This window comes from Squalius cephalus (genome assembly GCF_949319135.1).
Source record: "Squalius cephalus genome assembly, chromosome: 1".
NCBI lineage: Eukaryota > Metazoa > Chordata > Actinopteri > Cypriniformes > Leuciscidae > Squalius > Squalius cephalus.
The window spans coordinates 69,689,492-69,712,879 of record NC_137122.1 but is presented as its reverse complement, the minus strand read 5'-3'; the positions used below and the strand labels follow the sequence as shown (position 1 = coordinate 69,712,879).

Genomic DNA, 23,388 nt, shown 5'->3' with positions numbered 1-23,388 from the left:
GTCTGTGATTACAGCGCCACTCAGCGGTAAAAGGCAGCAAATACACATCCCAATTTTGCCGCCGCGGGAACGGACGCAATAGCCTGGACGCAATTCCGTACTCTTTTTAAAAGTGTGTTTCTTCCAACGGACAATCAGGAGCGCATCTTGAGAGGCATCCTTGACCGTGTTCAAGCGCCTGATGAGCCTTTTCCAACATTTGTAGCGCATCTATTGAGCGAATTCAAAAAGCTGAAGTCTCCCCCAACAGAACAAGATCAAATTGAACTGATTTGTAAGCATGCGTTGGAGCGATACAGAGTCGCGATTTATGGTACAGAAATCACGTCAGTCATTGACCTCCTGATGCAGGCACATGAGCTCCATTCTGTTCTTGGCCCATACAGCCGTAATGAGCCCCAGCTGCCAATGAAGGAGCAAACACGTGAACCTTACTGCTTTAAATGCTCTAAACCTGGTTTCACGTCCCGAAATTGTCCGAACTGTAACTTTGTGCCACAAGCAGATATTTTGGGGGGTGTTACAAAGCAGAACTTACAAGCAGCAAATGAAACGCCAGATCATAATCAGAGTAGCGAGAACCAAGACAACTACAGGGGTGGGCAGGAAAATAAATCTGACCAGCAGAAGGGAAACTACAGGGGAGGGAGGACATCTCACAGGGGCAATCCTCCCTCCAGAAGGTAAATATGCCCCAACATTCTCCGGTGTCCACACTTGAGCCACTCATCCTGGGCCATGTAGAAGACCCGGCTTCTTCTTCATTTTGGAACACCCCATTCATTGTCAAAGTTAACCTCTACAACAGAGCAGTTGATGCAGCTCTTGATACAGGCGCTTCCCTTTCTGCTGTTGGGACTAATATTATTTCTGGCATTCCAGGAAGCGGTGAAAAAGTGCACTCTTGGTTATCACCCCCCATTCAATTAGCTAACGGAGCAACTTGCAGCCCAGCCGGCATCATTTGGCTGAATATTGGATTCCAGGGAAAACGTTTTTACCATAGATTTGTTATCGTCCCTGATCTCGCTTCACCCCTTAGGGATGGATTTCATGTTAAGAGCTGCAGTCAACATTCATATTCCATCCAGGACGATAACTTTGTGTGACACTGTTGAGCCAGAACCATGTGAACTAGAGAGTGAATGGATGGAGACTACAGCGGTAGGGCGCATGATGTTCATGGGTGTCCAAAAATCTGACTTGAAGGGGAAAGTCGAGGAGGCCTGTTTAGGACAGGGACAAAAAGCTCAGTTCCTTGCCCTGGTGAAAGATTTTTGGTGCATGTTTGATGGTCACTTGGGAAATACGTCAATGGCAGAGCACATGATCGACACTGGTAGTGCGAAGCCTGTCAATTTACCACCTTACCGTACTTCCCCTGAGAAAAAGCAGATAATTTAAAGCCAGATAAAACAAATGCTGGAGGAAGGAATTATTGAGCCGTCATCGAGCCTGTGGGCTGCGCCGGTCGTGATCGTAAAGAAACCTTGTGGAGAACCCAGATTCTGTGTGGACTACAGGGGTCTAAATCAGCTCACACTGAAAGATTCATATCCTCTACCCAGGGTGGATGAATCATTAGACTTTCTGTCCCGTGGGAAATTTATTACAACTCTGGATCTATCTCGAGGGTATTGGCAGGTGTCCGTTGAGGGAAAGTCTAGACCGAAAACTGCTTTTATATCTCACTGTGGAGTATTTCAGTTCAAAGTCCTTCCCTTCGGGCTCAGCAATGCCCCTGCTACTTTTCAAAGGGTCATGAACACTGTCCTCGCTGGCCTGACTTATAAATGCTGTGCAGTGTACTTGGACGACATCGTAATAGCTTCTCCAACCTTTGAACAACACTTTGAGGACCTTCGGGAAGTTCTGTTGAGACTGCAGTCAGCAGGTCTCTCTCTGAAGCTGAGCAAATGTCAGTTCTGTCTAAGCGAGCTCATATTCCTTGGCTACCGTGTCACACCAGAGGGTATATCACCAAACCCGGAAAAAGTAAAGGCGGTGACGGAGTTCAGAACACCAAAAGACACAAAGGATGTCCGAGGATTCATTGGCCTTACCGGCTATTATCGACGCTTCATCCCTGGCTATGCGAGTAAAGCGGAACCACTTTTCCGTTTCACCCGGAAAGAAACACCGTTCTGCTGGGATGAAAGTTGCCAGGCTGCTAAGGATTTCTTGACGAAGTGTCTCACGTCAGCACCAATCTTATGTTTTCCAAATTTCACACGGCCATTCTACATACACACAGACGCTTGCGACCTGGGTCTTGGGGCGGCTCTAATGCAAAAAGACAACATGGGACGAGATGTTGTTGTGGCTTTTGCAAGCAGAACTCTACACAAGGCTGAGAAACCCTACTCAACGCCTGAAAAGGAATGTTTAGGAGTGATTTGGGCTCTGGAGTACTTTAGACCCTATGTAGAGGGCCTCCATGTGACAGTCTACACAGACCATAATAGCCTGAGGTGGCTGATGAATCGCCCAAACCCTTCAGGACGTCTAGCGAGATGGTCCTTACGCCTGCAGGACTTTGATTTTAGTATTGTACATAAGCCAGGTGTTCAAAACAAGGTCCCAGACGCTTTGTCCAACAACCCAATTCAATGCGAGGCTGCCCCAATAGACATTTTGCCAGATTATGCAATCATTGGGGGGATGGATCTCCGTAGCCTGTCCTCGGTCATGCTGACGGACAAAGCACAGTTGAGGCAATTACAGGAAAATGACCCAGTGGTCTGCAATCTTTTATGTGCCCTTAACAGTGCCGGAAAAGAGGATGTGGACGAAAAGTACGTCATTCAGGACGGTTTGCTGTATGTCAGAGACTCTAAAGTGACTTGTGGACTACATCCAATGAAACAGCTCAAATTCTATGCGCCTATGTCCATCAGAGGTACTTTGTTAAAATACTACCATGACCACCCTACCGCTGGACATCTCGGAATTACCAAAACATTGACCAGGCTTAAGATGAGGTTCTTCTGGCCAAAAATGACAGAGGATGTGAAGAGATACGTTACCTCATGCTCTGTGTGTCAATTAACAAAGCCTAGTCAAAAGAAGCGGGCCTGATGGTCCCAATCAAACCACAAAAGCCCTGGGAATACACTGGAGTAGATTTTGTGGGCCCTCTCCCTCGGACGCAGAATGGAAATGAGTATATACTTGTATTTGTCGACTACTTCTGAAAGTGGGTTGAAGTTAATCCTCTGGGGACCAAAAACGCGCCCGCGCGTTTTGCTCGTTTTTTTTTTTTAGCAATGTAAAATAAACACTAAATGCTCTGTTAATTTTGATCTTTCATTTTCGTGTAATACATCAATCGATCCTGTTCAGTTTCTATTTTTTTTCTGTATACTCACAAAATAAAGTGTTTTGCTTTTTGCCAAATAAAGAAAAATTAACATGATGCGATTTCTGCACTCTCTCTGTCAGTAAACTCCAATTTGAAACGCGTTCGAAAATGATCTATAACTCTATTGCATCTTTTAAATGAAGTAATTTATATAAAAAACAAATATTCTCAGCTTGTGAAATCTGTATTAAAAGAGAACGATTCCAGTCGAGCTCATTACGAGCTCATTCAAAAGTAATGTGACCACTCCCCGGAGAGCGCGTGCTATTCAAACGCAAATTCTGAGAACCATTTCAGACCTGTGAAACGCCCACATCAGCTGTAAACAAAGCGCCGCGAGTGAGGCATAATATAGCCTACCTTATGGAGAAAAGATTCCTCAGAACAGTGCTTATATGAGGAGCAATAGATCCCGCTGAGGAGTGAGGTAGGCTGTTATCTTTTCTCAAGTGTTAATGTGGAATAACGTTATGGAATAACGTTAGTGTAGGCCTATGTAAACCGCAAAAAGATGAATCGCGTTTCTATAATATTTCTGTGAGATGAATGAAGGGTACATATTTGTAAAGACTGTTTAGCCTAAATATGAATCGCGCGTCTGTGTGTGAAAGAATAAAGTGCTTTGCTATAGCCTACTGAGATGAGTAAAAATCGACTGAAATATGTTGAAATAAAATGTATTTGTATAAGCAACGTATTAAACTGCAAATTAACATTTATATGCCCTAATATTTCATAAAAACAACGTTACAGTCAGGCGAAGTATGAAAGACAACATTTTGTTGACTAGATTTGGGTACAGTTTTTACTGTAGAATATACTGCCACATCAAATAAGCTTTTGTTTAGCAATTTCTGCTCATATCTATATATATATATAAAATACTATTTTTGTCAAAAATAAAGTCATAGACTAAGATGTTAGATCCAATGTTGGCTATATTCAAACTAATGAATACATATGATAAAATGTAGGCCTATAATCTTTTTTTTTTTTACAAAGAAAGAGTACACTTGAAATATTGTTGAAATTGTAATTATTGTTGTAATTGTAACCTTTTTAATAAAATAGCTAAACATATTTACAAGATAGATGTAAGCGAAATCTTAAATGGTCAATATAAGTCTTCTTCTAAATATATCTTTTGTCCTTGCATTGTGGCTCAGTCAGTGTCACACCTGAATGCATGGCTCATTATGCAGAGTGGGTGGGACATTGTATTCTCAGGTGTAAACCACTCCTCGTTCACGCCCCCTCTCATATTGGCTTTCCAAGTAAAACCTGTTTTACATCAATTTAAATCAATGTATTGTTTTATGTGAACGATAAAGCAAGACTATTTTCACATCATTTTGAAGCCAGAACTCGAAGGAACAACATCCATTATTCAAAAGTCTTGTGGACACATATTTAATATGTGTTTTGTGGTCTTATTTCAGCAACTTTCATTTTAATTTTTTCCAATAACCACGCATAAACATTATTCTCTTAAAAATACAAACATCTACATACACGTTGCTTGCATATTATGGTAGCCCTGTTTGTGCTATATAGAGTGAATTTACACCTTTGCCATTAACATGTTTATAAATAACTGAAAAAAGCACAAATGTCAAGGCATGTCAGAACATCTCAAGGGCCCCAAAAACACCTTGGTCCCCAGAGGGTTAATGCAGTCAGAACAGCGACAGCACAAGTTGCTGAAAGTAAGTTCCTGAGCAAAACCTTTGCAAGACACGGTGCACCGACTTACCTGATTTCTGACCGTGGCACGCCGTTTGTGAGTAAACTATTCGAGGATGTGGTGGCCGCCCTGGGTACAGAACACAGGTTGACTACGGCATTTCACCCACAGACAAATGCTACTGAAAGGGTGAACCGTACCTTGAAGACAGCAATTCGTGCATACGTGGGAGACAAACACACCTCATGGGACAGATACATACCTCAAATATGTTTCGCTCTTCGTACAGCGCCCCATGAGAGTACAGGCCTGTCACCGTCAATGATGTTGTATGGACGTGAACTTGAAACTCCAATTGATTTGATCACACAGCCGAATGTTGAGGGAGTGGATGACCCGGATGTACTGTAACATACCCAGAGAATTTGAGAGCTTCTTTACAGGACGCTCATGATCACACCAGAGTAGCTCTAGAGGAGGGACATAAACGTAGGAAACGATACTATGACCTAAAACGGCGTTCAGTTTCTTATGTTGTGGATGATCTGGTTAGAGTGAAAACACACCCAAAGTCTAATGCAGTAGAAAACTTCACAGCCAAGCTGGCTCCAGTATACTCTGGTCCATACAGAATCTCAGAAGTACTGTCTGACGTTAACTACAGGCTGGAAAAAGTCGATACTGGAGAGGATGTTGGTGTGTTTCACGTTGTGAACCTTCAGCCTTTTCACTCGTGGAATACTGCTTTGTCCAAACAAAAACTCTCTGATAATTGTGACAATGGACAATCATGGGATGAAGATGCCTTTATCCAAAATGGGCCTGGAGAATCTGACGATACTGCCTTAAGTGTTGCTGGAGTCTGGTTGACCGAACTGCCCAATGACGTTTCCTAAGAAATCTTGCCTGCACAGACACTTGACGGTGCTGTTTTTGCAGACACAGAGTACTCTGACACGAGACGTGACTATGCCGCTCAGAGATTTGACACAAATGACCCTTTCCAGGGTACTGACCGTTATAACTTGAGACCAAGACAGAACCCCAGAATTACTTCTGACTGGACGGTTAATAGGTGGACTAACCCATATCATACACGCAAGATTGAAGTTCAGTAAAGAGAGATAAAACAATGGTTTTGTTTGTCACTTGTTGTTTATTGGAAGACAAGGAAATATTGTTGCGCTCAGATGAAGGCTAGTTGTAAGTCCAGGTGCGTGAAAACCAATAAAATGTAGAAGAGACTGTAGATGGTTCGCACTCTGAAAAACTAGACAAAGTCTTTAACAAAAAGAAACAATTATTTTAATAGAGCAAGAGCAGACGTTTCAGCCATCCAGCTATTCTCAATGCTCATAATGCTCCGTCTGAGTCTCCCGAGGTCGACGCGGCCTGCTTTCCCCGGAGGGAGGCCGCGTCTAGAGTCGACGCGCAAAGTCGGGGAGGAGCAAGCTGCCCATAGCGGTCTCTCGACCGGGCAGGGGCCGTCCCCAGGCGCGTCATTATGAGCATTGAGAATAGCTGGATGGCTGAAACGTCTGCTCTTGCTCTATTAAAATAATTGTTTCTTTTTGTTAAAGACTTTGTCTAGTTTTTCAGAGTGCGAACCATCTACAGTCTCTTCTACTTGTTGTTTATTGACAAATGTTTAAGGTTTGATGTAAAAAAAAAAAAAAAAAAATGATATCTTCCATATGTGGGTGTTGCACACAGTTTTTGTTTTATTGAACTTCAGTGCAATGTGCAGATTTGTGGGACTGTACTGGTTGTGCATTATTTTTTTATTTTTTTTCTCACCCTGAGAGACAGCTTTTCAACTGTGGCATGTATGTATGGTTGTTAAGTGAAACAGTAATGCTCCCTGGTTGTGTACGGCTGGGGTCAGCCTTTATTTGTCAGGGGGGACTCTGTAATGTTTCTTTATGTTTTATGGTACGGTCACTTTAAGTTTTATGGTAATCAGAAAAGAGGAGAACTGCGCATGTGCGCAGTGTGTGAAATTCAGATTTGAGAAGTGAGCAGAGGAGTTAACCGCTCTCCCGACATTTGTGTTCTTTCTTTTATTTCTCTTATAATTGTAACCTGAGTTGGATGTTTTGTATAGGCTACGTTTTCTCGCTCGATCCACATGTATGTGGACGAGTGTATGACGTTTAAGTGCCTTTATTAAACACAGGGGAAAATACGTCATCGACTCTCGAGCATCTTTTTTTCTTCTCCGACACCCGTTGTTTTCTCTCTCTGGGCAACATCACAACTTCTGCGTTACAAACTGTGGGCCAAAATTCTGCTGGGCCCTGCTGATTAAATCTCATCCTGAGAGTACGATCACTGGACAGTTCCAAAAGTTCATCTTCAGCCTTTCCACTGAGGCCACTGGCCATCACATCACAAGAAAAGGGATCTCGAACCCAGTCATATTTCTCCATGTCAATGTCTGTGAAGTAGCGACTGAAATGTTCATTCAGTGAGGTGAGGTGACTGGTAATGGTGTTGAGCATGAAGTCCACTGCCATGCAGTTTGTATCCAAAAATTCAGATAGATTTGGAAACATGTCAGTGATGCCTCTTTGTAGTTTACGTACCCACAGGTAAATTTTTCTCCTGAATGCATTTATTTTGTCACTTGCCTCCAGTATTGTGGAATAACATCCCTGAATGGACAGATTCAGTCCATTGAGACTACTGAAAATGTCTGCAAGGTAGGCTAGTTTTGCCATCCACTGTTGGTCAGAAAAAAACAGTTCTAGATCAGGTTTATGTTCTTTCAAAAAATCATGAAGCTCACGTCTGAGTTCAAACACTCGCTCTAAAACCTTTCCATGTGAGAGCCACCGCACCTCTGAATGGAACAGTAGCCGATCATGAGCTGCTCCCATCTCTGTGCATAGTTTTGCGAAGAGACGTGACTCCAGCGGTCTTGACTTCACAAAGTTGACAGCCGCTACTACTACTTCCAACACATCATGCAGGTCGGGTGCCATTAACCCTCTGAGGTCGACAAACGCGCCCGCGCGTTTTGCTGGATTTTTTTCACATAGCAGCAACATAAACTTAAAAAAAATCCATCATTTATGGTCATATAAATAAAATAAATACATGATTATAAACTATAGAGGGTCTTCTTTTTTTGTGTACACTCACATTAACATCAAAACCTTGTTTTTATTTTTAAATAAATAAAATAAACAGGGTGCGCTTTCAGCTCACTTGGTCTCCGCAAAAATCTTTCTGAAACAAGTCTGGAAAATGAGCTGAAACTCAGCTAATACTTATCACACAACCATGAAACATGCGTCTAAAGAAAGCTTTAAATTTCTACTTTTAAATAAAACAATTCACATTCAAAACAAATATTCTCCTGCAATATAATCTGTATGAAACTAAAGAGAAGTACAGTTTTTCCCGTATCATCTAATTATCTGTAATGAGTTCACACCCACTCGCAGAGCGCGCTATTCATAAGATAATGTGCTGAGGTGATCTATGCAAAATAAGGTAAACGCCCCCTGAAATGCCTTAAAACCAGCAAGTTTCATTCATTCACTTTCCTGCGCCGATGGAAGATGACACGATTCACTGGTGAAGAAGCCCTTCAGCTAGTCCTGGATAGTGATGAAGAGTTCAAATTTTCCTCAGAAGAAGCGGGACTCTGACGACGAACGTTTGTATTTTGAAGAGCGACTTGATCCAGCCGTGGATAATATTTCGGATGAGTAAGTCTTTTTAAATTTACTTGCATAAGTTGACAAGCTATTTTATATAGGCCTAAACGTAGGCTACATATTTTACTGGTTGGACCATTTCCATACTTGTTGTCATTCAGAGTAATTTATATTTAAATGGTCTATGCTGTATAAGTAGGCTTCATGCAGTCTGTTTTCTTTCGTTTTTAGTAGTTTTGTTCAAAATAACACATTTCGAGCTTTCTATATATTTCTCTGGTATTTTAGGCAAAGCTTATGAGTTTGGGTTCATTTATGAGACGAGCTCCAGTTCACATGCCGACACGGAGCTCTATTGCCTGCTATTTTTAATTCTTATGTATTAAATACAGGCAATTTGTTGATGAAACAACGGTTAAAATTAAGATACAATTAATACAAAACGAAATTCACTTTAAAGAAAGGCTTTATACAAAAAATAAACCTAATGAAATGGTCAAAATCTTGTCTGCCCACTCCATTTGTCTCGCGATTGCACATGATCTTAGATCATAGGCCTGTATGAAAGTTAGAATTTTGAAATTCATTTAGAAAATATTATGTATGTTTAGATTATATTTTGACTAGTGTTTATGCTGCCTCATTATCATCAACGAAGAGTGCTTGCAAATATCTATTGCAAATGTGTGTATGTGCTGAAATGTGTAAATATGCCCAGCTGATGAATTGCAAATGTGTTAATGTTTGCGTTGTGCTATCTCCGTAATGGCCCATTGACACGCAATATATGCCTACAGCACGTGTCTACAATTATTTACATCAGTTATTCATATAGACTAATGGTAATATACTTTGAAATATTTGTGTTATAATAGTTTTCAACTTTTTAAAAAAAAGGAATAGCTGCATCACCTTCATCTGCAACTCGGAGGGCGCGCAGCAACACAGTCGAACATCAAAACGAGTAAGTACATATTTACCCATGTTCGTTCAATTTGTTTTTACAATATGAGCCTGTATGACTTTTTTTTTGGAGGTTGGTTGATAATGTTACATATTTTTTCTTTGTGTTATCTTATCAGCATGCTAATGTCCATCAGTTGTGCATGTGCTGGAATAGTACTCTAAAATATATGATGATAATAGTTTTCAACTTTTTTTGAAAGGAATGATGGAGGTTCTGCAACTCGCACTAAGAGGGCATGCAGCAACATAGACAGAAATCAGAAAGAGTAAGTACATATTTACCCACTATTTTACAGATGTTAGACCTGATGTTGTTTTATCAACATGCTGACTGTCCATCAGTTATGCATGTGTACTTAGTACTTTGTTCAACCTTTATTAATATTAATATTATTATTTTTATAGGAATGTGGTAGCATCACCCTCAGCCTCACCTGCAACTCGCACTGGGAGGGCACGCGACAGGTGTCGTTCAGTTTTGAGAACAACTGAAAAGTAAGTACACTTATTCCCTTTCTTTCAGATATTAGTATAATTCTTTTTACATATTCTGGTTTTACATAGTCCATACAAACATTATGTGTCTGTATGGCTTTGCATCTGGCCAATGTTACTTTTAATGATTGAAATGCACTTGTTATATTTGTGTAATAAACATGCTCACAGTTGTTTGTTTTACAGCTATAAAGGTGATGGTGATCATCAGACACCTGTTGCAAAGAGGGCCAAGACAAACATTCAGACAAGCAGCAAGCAGTCTACTCTGTCATGGCAAACAGAGACTGACATTGATATGGTTCCACAGACTCTGAGATTCCTGCCTGCACGGAAACCTGGCCCACAGCTGAGTCCTGCTGACACACACACTCCTCTGAGTCTCTTCAAAATGTTTTTTTCTGAGAATGCAGTGTCAACTCTGTGCCACAACACCAATGCTCAAGCTGCTGGTGCAAATTGGTGCTGGTGCTCCGGTTTCAGGAGCTGAGCTGAGGTCAGATGCAAAGAACATTTGCACAGTTGGTCGCAAGAGCTGTGTGCTTTGCAAAGGACAGCTTGGTAAAAGGCAGGACACACCTTGGAAATGCCAGGCATGTAATGTTCACTTGTGTCTTCAGCTGAACAGGAACTGTTTTCAAAAATGGCACCAAGACATGTAACTATATTCTATCTGCCTTTATTTTAGTTTATTTTGCTCATTTTACATTATTTTGCTTAGAGCCCGCCATCAACGGGGCATAGGCATTTACTGTGAGATACCTGCAAATTTAGAACATTTAGTTCCTCCACATAGAGGAATTACAATAAAACAAACCTTCGAATCTCCTCTTCTTTGTTCAGGCACTTGATGGCCCATTAGCCACTGGGGGAGTGTATGTCACACCCCTGGTCTGAATCTCATTAATATTGATGGGCCATTACCCCTCCCATGCATAAACCTCTTCTGACAAAAAAACTGTTTTACAAAGTTTAAATCAATGTATTGTTTTATGAGAACGATTAGGCAGGATGATTTTCACATCATTTTGAAGAAAAAACTCTAGGCAACAACATCCATTAGTCAAAAGTCTTGTGGGCACATATTTACTATATGTTTTGTGGTCTTATTTCAGCAACTTTCATTTTTATTTTTTCAAATAACCACGCATAAACATTATTCTCTTAAAAACACAAAGATTTACAAGCATGTTGATCAGATATGATGGTAGCCCTGTTTGTGCTATATAGAGTGAATTTACACCTTTGCCATTAACATGTTTATAAATAACTGAAAAAACAACAAATGTCAGAGCATGTCAGAACACCTCCAGGGCCCAGAAAACCCCTCAGACCCCAGAGGGTTAATTTCGATGCAAGTGCTTGACGATGAAGCATACAGTGAGTGGCTGTGATCTTTGGATTTATGGCTTGAATTCGGGTGACAACTCCACTCTTGTGCCCAGTCATTGCTGCCGCACCATCAGTGCAAACAGACACGCATTTTTCCCAGCTCAGATTTTCTTCTACCATAAAAGTGTCCAACATTTTGAAAATTTCCTCACCTGTGGCTCTCCCCTTGAGTTCTTTTGAAAATAAAAAATCTTCCATAATTTTACTGTCCCATAAATATTGAACGTACACTAATACCTGCGCAGCACTACTAACGTCAAGCTGAAGCGTGAACTGCTCACACGATCGTAATCTGTCGGTCAGTTGAGATTTTACATCAGAAGAGAAGTCTTTGATCCGCCTGCTTACTGTATCGTTGGACAGCGGTATGGATTTAATCTTACTCGCAGCCAGGGGCGTCACAAGGCCCTTTTTTTTTAAACTTCTGCCCAGCCCCCCTAAAAAATATTTGATTAATACATTTTTGATCGCTTCAGTCCCCTTTAAAAAAACTCATTTGAAACGGCGGCAAGCTGCGTCAAGTTTCGGCTCCTCCCTTTATCCGAGTCTGCTTGGATTTAGCGCATTTTTCAATCTGCAGGGGCGCCGAGCAGAGCGAACATCAGAGAGTCGGCTACAAGGTGTGTCGTGAGTGCATTTATTGATAGATTGCTATGATATTACATCTGCATCGGTGCAGTTCTTTGTCATAAATGCATTGCAGTTTACATAATGCAATGTTACTGGAGCATTGGGAGCAACATGGGACGGTTCGGTTTCTCACCCAATACCAATACGTTTCGCTGCGTTCACCTTCAGCCCTTATCAGTGTGATAGTTGTTTTTTATTCCTACAAAAATGAAGCGATTAACACCCATGAAAACATACTTTAGAAAACGATCATGATTTATTTTAATTTACTTTTTAAACTTTAAAACATATTATTTTGTATTTCGGCATTACATTATGCAGCCATGCACAGAAATGATTAAAGACACACATCATTGTCTGAAAGCACTAGATGGCCCAGAGAGAGAAACATCATGTGGAGTTATTTTGTTTTGTATTAATAGTTTTGTATAAAGTAATAATGAATCAGGAGGAATGTATCATGATACATATATTAGAGTAAGAGTAGAGAAAAGGGATTTGTGATTTTCTTTTAAGTACTTGATTTAAAGAAGTGGCAAATTGATAATTCATGTTGTTATTTTTAATAAATAGAAATAAATATAGAACAGATTAATCATATTGCCAATAGACAATTACATCAATACATGTTTAGCTGGTTAGTTAAATGATTTGAAATTAAATAGATTTTCACGGGGTAACTTGATGAATAACCAACCGTATTGTTGATTATAAAGGCTAAAAAGCTTAAAAAATAAAACAATTTATATTTCATTGTAGATGGACTTAGTTACCTAGCTTTCCTGGTAGCTTTGTCTGAGAAAATGATTCATGAATCAACCTATCAGTTGACCCTATGTTTACTTTCTTCACTGACAGACAAAAATGAAAAGCCTATATCAGTCAAAGCTCAGCTTTAGGAGGGGAAAAGACAGAGCAAGATAAAAACAAAGAGAAAAAGAGTGTGATGCTGATGAGGTGAGAAAAAAACAGCTGCCCGCACATGGTTTTAAAGCTATTGTCATCCAATTTTTTTGGCCTTCAAAACATCTTAAAATGCACATATGTAGATCAGAGAAATCAAAATTTTCTCGGGGGAGCATGCCCCCGAACACATTCGGTACCTCAGTGATTATAAAACCGTGCCATATACATGTTGCTGGATGAATGAATGAAACTAGTTAATAATGAGCATTAGACCATAAACTAACTTTTTTTTTTTTTTTTTTACATCATACCCTCATTGGGGGCTGAGCCCCCCTAAAATGAAAATCCTAGAATCGCCCCCTGCTCGCGGCCTCCTCCCCGACCATCACTCGGCACATATCCACTGCTGCTGGAAGTATTAGTTCCTCTCCGATTGTGTGAGGCTTTTTACATTTGGCTATTCGCAGGGCTGCAAGATACGATGCTTGCTGTGCTTTCTCAGGTATTGTCGTGATGTTAGTCAGTCGTACCTTTTGCTTGACGTATTCTTCTTTCTTTCTCTGAAAAAAATCCTTACTTTTATTTCCATGCTCCGGATGAATTGTTGTGAGATGTCGGTTGAGTTTACATGGTTTCAGTGCTTCAACAGATAAAATCTTCAAGCACAGTGTGCACTGTGGTCTGCCGTCACTATATTCCATAAAGCCATATTTTATGTACGAGTCGTCAAATTTACGCAGTTTCGTTTTTTTCACGCTGGGCTCTTCTGTTGTGACCTTCTCAGCTGAGACACTGCATCCAATATCTAAAAACTTGTCCATTTTAAATAGTCTTGGCATTTATCAGCGTGTTCATGTCGTTGTGTTCACTAGTACCTCAACGGTTTGGTCACGTTTCAGCGTAATGTGCTGTGTGTAATTAATATTATTTTTAAAATATTTAACTTACATACAGGTAAAATAATAAAAAAATAATAATTTCATATTCTAGATTGAATTTCTTTGCAGCCCCCCTAGCGCCATCTAGTGGCCCCCAGTTTGAGAACCACTGATCTACACAACTGTTTACGACATTTAAGAACATCTCACAATTTTAATTAAAGCCAAATAATTTAATTACCATTTTGCATTATAGAGTTAAATTCTGTTTTTCCAGGAGGTTACTTTCACATGAAACATAATAAACATCCAGACCAGTAGGTGGCCATGTGCAATATACTAACACCTCATACAGAACAATTAACCTCCTAAGGGCTCAGCGACCATTAACATGACGGAGGACAAGAAATTCAAGACACAGATCAGGTATTTATTCTAATCAACACAACAGATAACTAATACTTTACATGCAATGATCTTCAGCACGAAAAACTTGTACTTACAACATAATGCAGTAGACAGCAGGATAGGGTGTACTCACTTCTGTTGCATACTGTATGTTTGACTATATACTGGAGGCATTATTGACATGACATACTGATCCAGTTCCTCACAGCTAACCCTCATGAACTTTTGAAGAAGTAGTCCTTGTTTAATACAGGATGTAGACAGACTGATGTAGTGTGAAGATAAAGTTGTATGAACATGTCCATGACCGTACCTCTTTTACTTTAACAGATGCTGTTCTAGCGGAGTTTCCACACACAAGTGTGTCTGATGTGCATCAGGCGTAAGTGTAACAATGAGCATTTCAGCAAGAAAAAGTAACTAACAATGCGTAGTTTGTGTGTGGCCGCTTTTCCAAGATGTTTTCTTCTTTTTTTCAGTGTTCTTTTCATTTAAAAACATGGTTGTTACATTTTGTTATGTTTTCCAATGATAAAACCATGTGAGATTTAAATAAACACTGTTTGAGTTGTTAATACCATGTGTGTCTGTCAGTTATTGTCAGTTATTGAAGTTATTTATTGTAATGGCCTTGAAAACAAGTGTGTTCAGCATTGTGTAAAAAGAGTCCCGAAGGAGATTCAGCCTTCAGTATTCAGGTAACGGTTTTAAAACACTGTCTTGTGTGATGTAATGTTTAAAGTATATTGTACAAAGTATAGCTGAGTAATATTGGTTTTATTAATGTGCATTTGTTATTGAATTTGTAGTATTTGGAATAAGCCAAAGGCATTTCTGAGCATACACTTTTTATTCAAATATAATATTCGAAGACACTGGTAAAGAATTTGTAATGTACTTTTAAGACAAATAAAGTATACTTTAATATCACTAATCAAGCATGTAATACATGCTCAAAAGTACACTAAATACACTTAAAGTTATGCTTTACAACAATTTAATTACAAATAAAATATACTTAGTACAAAATTAGTTGTTTCAAAATAGCACACTTTAAGTTAACTAATCATTACCACACCTGAAGTATACTGATCATTAGTCTGGCTGCAAGTATACTTGGCATTTTTCACCAGGTTTTTAAGAAATGTTTATTTGTTTTATCTCTCAGTCATCATTTTATTGCATTACATTATATGTTTGAAAACTACAAGTGATTAGTATATTAGATATAGTGACGACTGATATTTATATGCATTTTATGAAAGTGGTCTGTAAACTATTATTAAGATCTCAATGAATTACAAGCATCTGAAATGCATCTTGTGTTCATATAAATATTAGCATCATATTGCATATTTTCGCTCAGTTTGGGACTACAAATAAAATCAAGGCGTTTCTTCCTCCTCTGCCATAAAAGCTTGATGTATCAAATATGATACAAAACACAAAAACCATGCGACGGCTGGTTGCAGAACACACACACATACACACACACACACACACACACAAAAGCAGGATCTAATGTTATGTTTGTTCACAGGGTGTATTTTATTTACATGGTGTCGATAAGAAAACCACTGAACACTGTGATACTGTCTCCATCCCAGATCCATGAGTCCCTTTGTAGTACGATATAGACTGCATCCCCTTTCTCCAACTCCAGCGTTACGCCGTTGCCTCCGTTCTCTGCAGAACCTATAATTCGCTTGTGATGTTTTGCTAATGCTACATGCTTTCCATTTCTTTTCAAGATCAACACTGTTGAATGAACAATACTACAATGATAGAAGAAACTGAAATAGTAAACTCCTCGTACCGGCGCTGTGAAAATCCCTGTTAAAGAGTGAGACAGATCTCCATTTATCAGCTGTAGACATGAATTATACAAGTGTTGATATTGTGTTCAGCAGTGTGGATTAACAATACCTGTGTCCTGGTGGTAGGCTTTACCAACATTAATGAAGACATCCTTGTAAACCAGTGTTGTATCTGTGTTAAATGGTCCAGAGAAACCATTTGATCCCAATGAAGCTGAAAATGCCACCTTAGGTTTGTCTGAAGAGAACAAATACCTTCTTAAAATGTTGAAAATTGGCTCAGTAGAAATGGAAGCAAATTATATACAACACTTTTTAAAACACAATTGTTTTAATTTGTATATAAAATAAAGATCATTGGAGTAAGTTTTACAGGAAAATACTATTTCTGTCTTTCTACTTCAAATTTAAGTCAATGTGATACATGCCATTTCTTTACATGGCATTTATTTGAAACAGTTTTCTATCGGACATTGCAAGGAAATCTCACAAATAATTGCAAAGTAAATCCTACAGCAATTGTTTGTCAGTGTATATATTACAGCACATAGGTCTTCAGAAACAGTAGTCTCATCTCTGCTTTCCTTTTTTTTTCCCTCAATCTGAGCTTCAAGAGCTTTGAATCGTGCCTCTGAGGCTCCGAAATCCTTCAGGACATCTGTGCAGATATTCAAAGGACAAGTCGGCTGATTGACATGACATACTGATCCAGTTCCTCACAGCTAACCCTCATGAACTTTTGAAGAAGTAGTCCTTGTTTAATACAGGATGTAGACAGACTGATGTAGTGTGAAGATAAAGTTGTATGAACATGGCCATGACCGTACCTCTTTTACTTTAACAGATGCTGTTCTAGCGGAGTTTCCACACACAAGTGTGTCTGATGTGCATCAGGCGTAAGTGTAACAATGAGCATTTCAGCAAGAAAAAGTAACTAACAATGCGTAGTTTGTAAGTAGTTTATATGGGGGAGCTTGTGTCACTTTTGATTTATGGTTTTATGACATATGTTTATGACAGGATATGTCCATATATGGGAGCAACAGGTGGTATGTGAAATTTGACCCATGTGTGGTTCCGGTGGGGGGGGGTTATGGCTGTGTTTTATGACTTTTTTATGACAATAATGCTTGGTGTGACATGGAAGTGAATGTTTTTTCAGGGGCGTATTTATTATTGGTGGAATTAATAATAAAGTCCACAGATTGGTGAAATGGAAGTGAATGTTTTTTTGCAGGGATGTTTTTTTTATTATTGGGGGATAATGTCCACAGAATGACGAAATTATGAACATGACAGATGACGATGCAGCTTCCATAATGTCTGTTGGAGAATAAAAACAGGGGAATTAAATTAAGAATTAGCATAGACAAATTAAAAAGCATATAAATAACAGATATGTGAAATAAGATGTTCATTTTAATAAGTATATGCATTTAAAAGTAACTTAACTTTTTATGTCAACAGGCTCTACGTAACTGGGTTATGTGGCATTTAATTAACATTGTTTATTTCAGTAGACTTAAGTTTATTACATAAGGTTAATTCAAGGCCATGTAGCGTTTATACGCCCGCGTAAATATAATTAATTATTATTCATAACGGATTATGATCAACAATGAATAATTTAATTATTTTCAGAATTTACTGTTGCAGAATCAATAGTATGATCATTTTATCAGTTCATCCAATGAAGAGAAATCATAAACAATTATTAACTCTAGGAAATATAATATCTTCCTGGCCAAGAAAGAATAATCCCCAGCTAACAGTAAAGAAATAAATCAAGGGTAAAAGCATAGGTAACTGAGATCGCAGTTCAAGACAATAAATTCGTAAGCACATAACACAAGTAATACTTCTCTTTTCAAATACAAAATACTTTATTGTTACATGCTTTGTTTGAATTTGCCTCCACCTTCAAAAGTCCCTCCTCCTAAAATGCCTATAAGACACCATGTAAAGTTATGTACTTTAGATTTTGTTGGACGAACCGCAGCCGCGCTCAATAAAGAATGACTTCTGTTTGAACGTGATCCCAACGTCTCCTGGTCTCTGCTTCGATGAAAGAAAACTTTCCAACACCTGAACGAACCATCAATAATTAATTTCACCCTTCGTTTCTGAGGTGGGTTACTAAATCTGTATCAAATACACCAGTTCAGTTTAAGAGTCTGGAGGCAGTACTTGCTTGTTTGCGTTCCTTTTTTTCTCTTGGGATTCCCTTTTTGGACGTAAAAGGGGTTTCCGGAGTTCGTTGGCTGGTCTCCTCGTGCCTGGGTCTGAGGCGGCCAATCATGTGGTGTGCTGGCGGGTGGATGGAAGTCTTTGTTTGAAGCTGGCTTTGCAGAAGAAACGTGGACCGAAACTTTGCCGCAAAACTTAACTTAGAACCGAGACTCACAACGGAAAAGAAAGGAAAACTCAGAGAAGAAAGAAAATTGAGACGAGAGTAGTAAGATGGCTTGAATAAAGCTGTTGAACCCGTTCTTCTGATCTTAATTTGGGTTCTTTGTCTCTGCGCGTCTACATGGTTACTCTGTCTGGTTTTTGATCTTCATCTTTGTTCTGCGAACCCTTAACTAACGCTCTGTGCTGGTTTTTAAAGTTTTTTTAAAACAAAAAAAGGTTTGTTCCTCCTACAAAGGGGAGTTCTGACTGCTGCTTTGTTTTCAAAGTCGTGAAACATGTCTTCCCTGGGGGTGTCGGTTCTCTAGCTTTAAGCGGAGACCAGATGCAACAGTTTAGACATGATTTCTAATTATCAGAATACGAAACATTTAATTATGAAACAGTTAATTATTAATTATGACAACAAAGAATTATGTAGTTGAATGATGTTTGATTATAGGTCAGTCAAGAATTGTTCTGGGATGAGTTTTATGGATTTTGATATGTAAAGTCTCTTGGTGTGTAAAGTTTACGGGGTTTAAGACATTCCAATCTGAGGTCATGGATATTTCCTGCTGAAATCTGTTTTGTTCATCTCTCGTGGGACCTTGGTCTCTGTCATTCTCTTAACCAATCAGTGTTCGGCAACAAATCTAGCATTGACCAGTTATTTCGTTAGTGGGGCTCATCCCTCTGAAGTTTGCATAGTGCTGGAAGGGCTCTTTTAAATAGCCAGACTGGTGGCGCCGGGACCCGATGGCAAGATTGATGATGATGATGATAAGTTCTGAACAAATCTTCCCCCTTCATTCGGCGAGAAGCGGAAAGTTTGAATTAATCTTCTGGAAGAAGATTAGTTTGTGTTTGGTTCATCCTTGCAGTCGCTACAGCCATTTAGTAGAATCAGGTTAACATTCTTAATTTGTCCAAAACTATTAAGTTCAATTATCCTAAAATTAATATCAAACAAAAATTAAAACAAATAATCCAATTGTTTAATTGATTCATTTATTTAGTGAATACGTTCAACAATTTTACAACTTTTACAAATGTTATCTAATAAGAAAAACTTTTACAAAATCTTTACTACGTAAAGACTCTTAATGTTAGGCATTTACTAGAAAACGGTTATGTTGCATCCAATGCATGTCTGAAGTAGTTGTTTTTATTATTATTAAAACCACTTTAACTGTTGTTAGCATGTCCTCACCCAAGCACAAGGTCTACACTTCATCACAATGGTAACCTCCAAAAACACTAACATATCAGAAACTCTTTTAAATATAAACATTAAAGAACATTAATCATTAACAAGACACCAATTTTGTATCATGATGAAAAAACACATAAAATAAAGTTTTATTTTAAATTTACACCCTTATCCAGTCCTGTGCAAAGCATGATGGGGAGGGGAAATCCTGTTCCTAGTTTTCTATATTGCTATTTTAACACAACTAAACTCATTTATGTAATCTCAACTCAAATGGATTAAGTAAAACGGTTGAAAAGAACCGTGTTGAATTAACTCCATTTACTTAAGTAAATTGAGCAAGCATCAAATATTATTTTTGGTCTACTTAACTGAAACATGTTCTTTCGACATGAAAATATTGAGTTAAGCCAAACGCAACTGTTTCAAGTCAGTTTAACGCAATGCATTGTGTTTGAATGAGAAAGCTAATACAACGGTGTTAAATGAAAATTATTTTTAAATAAACCGTTCAGTTTATTTAAAAATAATTTTTGAGCGAAAACAAAAACTTCTCTCTGGTGACATAGGATCCCTGAAATATTTAATCTTTTAAATCTTGTAGTATGTTTTAAAATGCAGCAAAACAATGAATGAAGATTATTAAATTATTAAATTATTAATTTGTAAGAATATCAAGATGCATAATACCATTTTTTTACTAGCTCAGACAAATGATTAATGTATTAGATTAAAATACTCATACTTGCTAATTTAACATTTCAAATAATATGAACTAATATTCACTATTAAAATACTTATACTTGATAATTTAACATTTCAAATAATATGAACTAATATTCACTATTTTATGTTTTATCTATGTAAGTCAGTGTTTTGTTGTGTATTAGATTAAAATATTTATACTTGATAATTTAACATTTAAAATAATATGAACTATTATTCACTATTTATGTTTTATCTATGTAAGTCAGTGTTTTGTTGTGTATTAGATTAAAATACTCATACTTGATAATTTAACTTGTTTCATATAATCTAACTTGTTTTATTTATGGATAAATAATTAAAAATTCCACGATCGGCTATCTATACACTCCTGATATGGAGCTTATAATATGACAAAATGATTTGAATTTGAATTGTGTAAATTTGAATATGACAAAATAATTTGAATTTGAATTGTGTAAATTTGAATATGACAAAATGATTTGAATTTGAATTGTGTAAATTTGAATTATTTGCAAGTGTAAAAATAGTTCTGAATTAGATTTTTTTTTTTTTTACGAATATTGAACATCTGAAATTTAACAAATTAAAATGTTTTTATGGCTGAATTTTATAGACATGTATTTTCAAACAGCTAGTTTTTTTGTTCTGAATTCTTATACTGCAAATATTCAGTTTAAAAAAATACAGATCCAAGTTTTCAAGATGAAGAAATTCGGATCTTCAAATTCAGTTTTCTAAAATTCAACCTCAAAAATTCAATCTCAAAAATTCAGGTCTTACAGAAAGTAGGTCACAGGTCATCCACAGGGAAGAGTAAAGGATCTCAGATAAGTCAAACAGAGCATTTTGGCTGCACTGCAGTAGTTTTCTGCCGCAAACGCAGTGGTGGTTCAAGATAATCCGTGTATCTTTCGCTCAGTCGTTTTTTATTTAATATTAAGAGTAGAAAAATGAGAAAACAGCTTGAGTATTAGATTTCTAATATTCTAATAATAGTCCGCTGCAGCAGTTGCATGGATAAAGCGGTTGCTAATAAAATGCTAAATCAGATATATGTACAATAACATTACGATGACCTTCAACCGATTTAAATAGTAGGCTGTATGGGGTTTAATTTGTCTTTAATGAGATGTAACCTGATATATGTTATCAGGCATAAATACATAGATCCGCCGCTGGCTAATGCGTAACTTAAAGGAGACATATCATGCTTTTAAATCGTTCCTTTTTACATATAAATCATACATTTGTAGTCTATATAAAGCGGAACTGCAATGCTTGGGTCTGAATTCCTCATTATTATAGCTCCACAGGCCCCTTTTCTACCCCTTTTCTGATGTGTGTCTGAGAGCAACTCGTTTTACTGCGGTCTCTTTAAATACAATTGAGACACTTCATACCCCCCCCCCCCCCCCCTCTCCAGGATGCAGAGGTGACACTCGGTTCAACTCCACCCCGTTCGGCCATTTTTGTAGTTTGATAGCAGAGATACGATTATGTAGCGGCACAGAAACTTTTTATTCACACGTTATTAACAAAATGTCAACAAAGGAAGACTTGTCCAGCCAGCCTTACATGTTCGAGCCAGAGTCGGAGCCGGAGCGAGATGAAAATGAAGACGACGAACCTGCAGAACAACGTCTTCATATGGATGTATCGCAATGGTGTGTTACTGTATTTACACATGAAACTTTGGTCTTCCGACCTTTTACCACCGTGTCGATTTATTTTGATTAATATGTGCGAGGGAGAGAGAGCAAGACAGCGTCTAGTTTGGAGACGGTGAAGTCTTGTTTACACTTTCGCCTGGCTCTGAAGAGAGAGAGAGTGCGTCTCTCTCTCTCTGCTCGTTCTTTCAGTTAAACATGCGCCCTGTCACAAGCGCAGCAGTTCATCTACATTAGACGGTGTAATGAAGCGTGTGGGTTACTACATCCAACAACCGAACATTTTAACTTACCCTCTCGTAACTTCTGCATCTTTTAGCTTGGACTACAAAATTGCAGCGAGAAATAATAATGGCGGATTGCTCGAAGTGTTGGGCTGGAAGTCGATGTCCTTATTTGGCAGTTCTGCTGCAAATACTGTGACGTAATAGTTCACAAAACGTCATAGATAACAGAAAAATTGGAACAGGTTGAAAAATAATGCCAAAACCGAATATAAAGATATCAACGAAGCACCTGAAGAGAATAATTTCAACTTTTCTGTACTTCTAAACACTCCAAATATACAACAAAATGCATTCAAGGGCTAAAAAAGTGGATTTAACATGATGTGTCTCCTTTAATGGTCCAGTGGTAGAATTTTTGCCAACCGTGTCAGAGGTTCTGGGTTCTAATCCGCTCTTGCATAGTTTTTTTTTTTTTTCTCTATAATTATTTTTTTCCCTCATCAAAACCGATTATGTTCATCAGTGGTTGTATATTAAGCAGGGGCACGTTTGTGTGCATTATGTTTTGTGATTTCACCAGAACGAATAGAGAGTATCCGCAACGGATTGAAGCGCGCGTCCGAGTGAAGACAGTGCGGCGTGTGCGCGAGCCACACGAGAAAACACTGTCCACTGATCGCAGCGCCAACGAGCACTTTGATCACTTGATTTAAAAAACACATTTGAGCGCTAGATCAAAGCAAGATCAATAGAGTATTAAGTTATTTCCCAGCAGTGGAACAAATCCAAGTGATGGCGCTGGCGCATCGCGCTCTCACACAACAGTTCTGGCGTTGCTTCATATCGCAGACTGCTCATTATCAAAATAAAACACAGTCAACCAAACATATAACAAGTATTCTGCCTAATTTAATTGGTCTGTTGTACAATATAAAGGGCAAGCTGTGCCGCACACAGTCCTA

At 38.3% G+C, this 23,388-nt stretch overlaps 1 protein-coding gene and 1 long non-coding RNA gene across 2 annotated transcripts in view; one reads left to right on the top strand and one right to left on the bottom strand.

Moving 5' to 3' along the window:
* The first annotated feature begins 8,519 nt into the window (after positions 1 to 8,519).
* Positions 8,520 to 10,602, top strand: LOC307169273. The gene is made up of 5 exons (XR_013823076.1): positions 8,520 to 8,761; positions 9,608 to 9,674; positions 9,877 to 9,942; positions 10,082 to 10,171; positions 10,358 to 10,602. It is a non-coding gene; the product is annotated as an uncharacterized lncRNA (long non-coding RNA).
* A 5,318-nt stretch (positions 10,603 to 15,920) lies between these two features.
* Positions 15,921 to 23,388, bottom strand: part of LOC307162001 (cerebellin-1-like) — a 35,963-nt gene continuing 28,495 nt past the window's right edge. Inside the window, exons 2-3 of the mRNA XM_079877037.1 lie at positions 16,312 to 16,440; positions 15,921 to 16,218 (exon numbers count right to left, since the gene is read on the bottom strand). Of these exons, the coding sequence (XP_079733163.1) occupies positions 15,938 to 16,218; positions 16,312 to 16,440 (410 nt within the window). The 3' untranslated portion in view covers positions 15,921 to 15,937. The remainder of the gene's footprint in view (positions 16,219 to 16,311; positions 16,441 to 23,388) is intronic.